A 6,389-nucleotide genomic window follows, 5' to 3' on the forward strand; every position below is an offset into this window, starting at 1 on the left:
CTACAAGAGAACAACCACCACTACTTCATAGGACAACTTTTATGTTTAATTTGTTCCCAATCTTTTGGCTCATTTTTTTCCTTAGATAATTTTTTAACTTATTTACCATCACAGTGAGCTGTCCAGTACATCAAATTCCATAATAACCTTCTAACCTGAACTTTTTGATAACATACACCTGTGTTTTTCTTTTGCATTTCTATTTTTTAAATTTCTTTTGTTTTTAATTTTAGTTTAGTCTAGTTTATTCCTTTTTTATTTTTATTTTCTAATATTCATATAGAGTTAAACTTCAAAGTAATCCCCTTTCCCCAATCAATACTACCCCTATAGGTAAACCAATTTTGAATCCCCCTTTATCTTAGGAAAGTTGAATCCTTTAACAAAGATATCAAGATACATCCAGGAAGAATCAAAACAACCTTCCTCGCCAACACTGAGAATTTATAACCACTCTCCCATCTTTTTCTTCCACCAATGTTTCTGTGTTTTTGTGTTTGTCCTGATAATATATAAATCTTACACTTGGGGTTCTTTTTGACGAGGTTCTTCCTTTATTTGCATATATATATATTTTTTTTCTCTTGTCATATACTTTTATCAGTCTTTTTGTTTGTCTGTTTTTGTTTGTATACTTCATAAATCTTACCTTGGGGCCCATTTGGGCTGAACCTTCTCTTTTATCTTCCCTTTCTTTCCTGTCTCTCTCTCTCTCTCTCTTTTTTTCTTTTCTTTTTTCTCTTGTTTGGGTGGGGAATCCTGATTGCTCAGAAGTGTTCCAGGGTGCACCTTGACTGCACCACGGTACAGTCCAGCTACATCTGTTCAGTCATCTCTCATCAAAATGACTAGGAGGAGGAATGCCCAACAGAAGAAAAATACAGAGGGTGGGCCTTCTGCAACAGAGCTAACAGCTATCAACATAGACAATATGTTGGAAAGAGAATTCAGGCTAACAATTATCCAGGCAATAGCTAGGTTGGAGAAAGCCATGGATGACCAAACAGAATTGATTAGGGCCAAACTGAAAGTGACTAGAGAGGATGTTCACAATGTTAGGGCAGAGTTACAAGCTACCAGAGATGAGGTTTGTAATGTTCTCAATGAGTTCCAATCTAATCTAAATTCTCTCAAAGCTAGGGTAACTGAGACAGAAGATAGAATTAGTGATCTGGAGGACAAACAGATAGAGAGCAAGGATCAGGAGGAAGCCTGGAACAAACAGCTTAGAAGCCACAAAAACAGAATCAGGGAAACAAATGATGCCATGAAACATTCCAACATCAGAATTATTGGAATCCCTGAAGGGGAGGAGAAAGAAAGAAGTCTAGAAGATACTATATCAAGTTCTTCATGAAAATTTCCCCAATCTTGCGAATGGAACCAGAGTTAATGTATGAGAGGCCGAACAGTCTCCACCCAAGATTATAGATTCCAAAAAACCATCAAGGCACCTGATAGTCAAATTGAGTAATCATAATTGTAGACATAATCTCTTGAAAGCCACTAGGACAAAGAGGCTCCTTACTTACAGAGGAAAGCCCATCAGAATAACGTCATACCTGTCCATAGAGACCTGGCAAGCCAGAAAGGGCTGGCAAGATATATGCAGGGCACTAAATGAGAAGAACATGCAGCCAAGAATACTTTATCCAGCAAGACTGACATTCAAAATGGATGGAGAGATAAAGAGTTTCCAAGACCGGCAAGGCTTAAAAGACTATGCAAGCACCAAGCCAACACTGCAGGAAATATTAAGGGGGGCTCTATAAAAGAGGAAAAATCCCAGAATAGCATTGAACAGAAATATAGAGACAATCTACAGAAAGAAAGACTTCAAAGGTAACACGATGTCAATAAAAACGTATCTATCAATAATCACTCTCAATGTGAATGGCCTAAATGCGCCCATAAAATGACACAGGGTTGCAGATTGGATAAAACGACAGGACCCATCCATATGTTGTCTACAAGAGACCAATTTTGAACCTAAAGATACACCCAGACTGAAAGTGAAGGGTTGAAGAAGCATCTTTCATGCCAATGGGCCTCAAAAGAAGGCCGGGGTAGTGATTCTCATATCAGATAAATTAGATTTTAAACTAAAGACTGTAGTCAGAGATACAGAAGGACACTACATAATTCTTTTTTTTTTTTTTTTTTTTTTTCTCATTAAACTTTTGTTTTAATGGGTCTCAAAATTCTGTGACAGATTTTTGGTCAAGTTGTTTCCATTAAAAAGTACTGATTTTAAAAACTAATAACTTAAAACTGCCACACACACACAAAAAAACAAATGGTCCACAAAACATTCTCCTTTCCTTCTGAAGGTTTTACGATGCATTGTTATCATTAACCAGTCTTTTACTATTAAACTTAAATGGCCAATTGACACAAACAGTTCTGAGACCGTTCTTCCACCACTGATTAAGACTGGGGTGGCAGGTATTGGGGATAATATTCATTTAGCCTTCTGAGCTTTCTGGGCAGACTTGGTGACCTTGCCAGCTCCAGCTGCCTTCTTGTCCACTGCTTTGATGACACCCACAGCAACCGTCTGTCTCATGTCACGAACAGCAAAACGGCCCAGAGGAGGATAGTCAGAGAAGCTCTCAACACACATAGGCTTGCCAGGAACCATATCAACAATGGCAGCGTCACCAGATTTCAAGAACTTGGGACCATCTTCCAGCTTTTTTCCAGAACGACGATTTATCTTCTCCTTCAGCTCAGCAAACTTGCAAGCAATGTGAGCTGTGTGACAATCCAGCACAGGTGCATATCCAGCACTAATTTGGCCTGGATGGTTCAGGATAATCACCTGAGCTGTGAAGCCAGCTGCTTCCATTGGTGGGTCATTTTTGCTGTCACCAGCCACATTGCCACGACGAACATCTTTGACAGATACATTCTTGACATTGAAGCCCACATTGTCCCCAGGAAGAGCCTCACTCAAAGCTTCATGATGCATTTCAACAGACTTGACTTCAGTTGTAACATTGACTGGAGCAAAGGTGACCACCATGCCAGGTTTAAGAACACCAGTCTCCACTCGGCCCACAGGGACAGTACCAATACCACCAATTTTGTAGACGTCCTGGAGAGGCAGACGCAAGGGCTTGTCAGTTGGACGAGTTGGTGGCAGAATGCAATCCAGAGCTTCAAGCAGTGTGGTTCCACTGGCATTCCCATCTTTACGGGTGACTTTCCATCCCTTGAACCAAGGCATGTTAGCACTTGGCTCCAGCATGTTGTCACCATTCCAACCAGAAATTGGCACAAATGCTACTGTGTCGGGGTTGTAGCCAATTTTCTTAATGTAGGTGCTGACTTCCTTAACGATTTCCTCGTATCTCTTCTGGCTGTAGGGTGGCTCAGTGGAATCCATTTTGTTAACACCAACAATTAGTTGTTTTACACCCAGTGTGTAAGCCAGAAGGGCATGCTCACGGGTCTGCCCATTCTTGGAGATACCGGCTTCAAATTCACCAACACCAGCAGCAACAATCAGGACAGCACAGTCAGCCTGAGATGTGCCTGTAATCATGTTTTTGATAAAGTCTCTGTGTCCTGGAGCATCAATGATGGTCACATAATACTTGCTGGTCTCGAATTTCCACAGGGAGATATCAATGGTGATACCACGTTCACGTTCAGCTTTCAGTTTATCCAAGACCCAGGCATACTTGAAGGAGCCTTTTCCCATCTCAGCAGCCTCCTTCTCGAATTTTTCAATAGTTCTTTTGTCGATCCCACCACATTTGTAGATCAGATGACCAGTAGTGGTAGACTTGCCCGAATCTACGTGTCCGATGACAACAATGTTGATATGAGTCTTTTCCTTCCCCATTCTGGCTTAGGTTGAGCGGTGGTTTTCACGACACCTGTGTTCTGGCGGCAAACCCGTTGCGAAAAAGCGACACTACATAATTCTTAAAGGGACTATCCACCAAGATGATCTAACAATTGTAAATATCTATGCCCCCAATATGGGAGCAGCCAATTACATAAGAAAACTGTTAATCAAGATAAAGAGTCATATTGATATGAATACATTAATAGTAGAAGATCTTAACACACCTCTCTCAGAAATAGACAGATCATCAAAGCAGAAAATCAATAAAGAAACAAGAGCATTGAATGACACATTGGACCAGATGGACCTCATAGATATATACAGAATATTCCACCCTAAAACAACAGAATACTCATTCTTCTCAAGTGCACATGGAACCTTCTCAAGAAGAGACCACATACTGGGTCACAAATCAGGACTCAACCGATACCAAAAGACTGAGATTATTCCCTGCACATTCTCAGATCACAATGCTTTGAAACTGGAGCTCAATCACAAGGAAAAGTTCGGAAGGAACTCAAACACCTGGAAGCTAAGACCACCTTGCTTAAGAATGCTTGGATCAACCAGGAGATCAAATAAGAACTCTAACAATTCATGGAAACCAATGAGAATGAAGACACTTCGGTCCAAAACCTATAGGATACAGCAAAGGCGGTCCTAAGGCGGAAACAAATAGCCATCCAAGCCTCCCTCAAAAAAATTGAAAAATCCAGAACACACCAGTTGTCTCTACACCTTAAAGAACTGGAGAATCAACAACAAATCAAACCAACTCCACACATAAGAAGGGAAATAATCAAGATTAGAGCTGAGATCAATGAGGTAGAAACCAGAGATACAGTAGAACATATCAATGAAACTAGAAGCTGGTTTTTTGAAAGAATCAATAATATCAATAAACCATTGGCCACACTAATCCAAAAGAAAAGAGAGAAAGCCCAAATTCATAAAATTATGAATGAAAAGGGAGAGATCACAACTAACACCAAGGAAGTAGAAACAATCATCAGAAGTTATTATCAACAGTTATATGCCAATAAGCTAAGCAACCTAGATGAAATGGATGCATTCCTGGAAAACTCTAAACTCCCAAAATTGAACCAGAAAGAAATTGACAACCTGAATAGACCGATATCTAGTAACGAGATTGAAGCAGTGATCAAAAACCTCCCAAAAAACAAGAGCCCAGGACCTGATGGATCCCTGGGGGAATTCTACCAAACTTTCAAAGAAGAAATAACACCTATTTTCCTGAAGCTGTTTCAAAAAATTGAAGCAGAAGGAAAACTTCCAACCTTTTTCTATGAAGCCAGCATTACCCTGATCCCCAAACCGGGCAAAGACCCTACCAAAAAGGAGAATTTCAGACCAATATTACTGATGAATATGGATGCTAAGATTCTCAACAAGATCCTAGCAAACAGGATCCAACAGCACATTAAAAAGATTATCCACCATGACCAGGTGGGATTCATCCCTGGGCTACAAGGATGGTTCAACATTCGCAAATCAATCAATGTGCTGGAACAAATTAATATGAGAAGAGAGAAGAACCACGTGGTCCTCTCAATTGATGCAGAAAAAGCATTTGACAAAATCCAGCATCTGTTCCTGATTAAAATGCTTCAAAGTACAGGGATAGAGGGAACATTCCTGAACTTCATCAAATCTATCTATGAAAGACCCACAGCAAATATCATTCTCAACGGGAAAAAGCTTGCAGCCTTCCCATTGAGATCAGGAACACAACAAGGATGCCCACTCTCACCACTCTTGTTCAAAATAGTATTAGAAGTCCTAGCAACAGCAATCAGACAACAAAGAGAAATAAAAGGTATCCAAATTGGCAAGGAAGAAGTCAAACTCTCTCTCTTCACAGATTACATGATTCTTTATATGGAAAACCCAAAAGACTCCACCCCCAAACTACTAGAACTCATACAGCAATTCAGTAACGTGGCAGGATACAAAGTCAATGTACAGAAATCAGTGGCTTTCTTATACACTAACAAAAAATACAGAAAGGGAAATTAGAGAATCGATTCTATTTACTATGCACCAAGAACCATAAGATACCTGGGAATAAACCTAACCAAAGAGGTAAAGGATCTGTACACGAGGAACTACAGAACACTCGTGAAAGAAATTGAAGAAGACACAAAAAGATGGAAGACCATTCCATGTTCTTGATTGGAAGAATAAATATTGTTAAAATGTCTATACTGCCTAGAGCAATCTATACTTTTAATGCTATTCCGATCAAAATTCCACCTGTATGTTTCAAAGAGCTGGAGCAAATAATCCAGAAATTTGTATGGAACCAGAAGAGACCCCGAATTGCTAAGGAAATGTTGAGAAACAAAAATAAAACTGGGGGCATCACATTACCTGATTTCAAGCTTTACTACAAAGCTGTGATCACCAAGACAGCATGGTACTGGCATAAAAACAGACACATAAACCAGTGGAACAGAGTAGAGAGCCCAGATATGGACCCTCAACTCTATGGTCAAATAATCTTCGACATAAC

General features: G+C 39.8%; 1 protein-coding gene across 1 annotated transcript; it reads right to left on the reverse strand.

The window, feature by feature from the left end:
• Positions 1–2,297: 2,297 nt before the first annotated feature.
• On the reverse strand, positions 2,298–3,914 carry LOC116863674 (elongation factor 1-alpha 1-like). Its single transcript, XM_032851055.1, has one exon. The coding sequence runs from the start codon at positions 3,848–3,850 to the stop codon at positions 2,462–2,464; it is 1,389 nt and encodes a 462-aa protein (XP_032706946.1). The 5' UTR covers positions 3,851–3,914; the 3' UTR covers positions 2,298–2,461.
• Between the last annotated feature and the right edge of the window lie 2,475 nt (positions 3,915–6,389).

Source organism: Lontra canadensis, unplaced genomic scaffold (genome assembly GCF_010015895.1).
Source record: "Lontra canadensis isolate GAN:19392208 unplaced genomic scaffold, GSC_riverotter_1.0 scaffold2197, whole genome shotgun sequence".
Lineage (NCBI taxonomy): Eukaryota > Metazoa > Chordata > Mammalia > Carnivora > Mustelidae > Lontra > Lontra canadensis.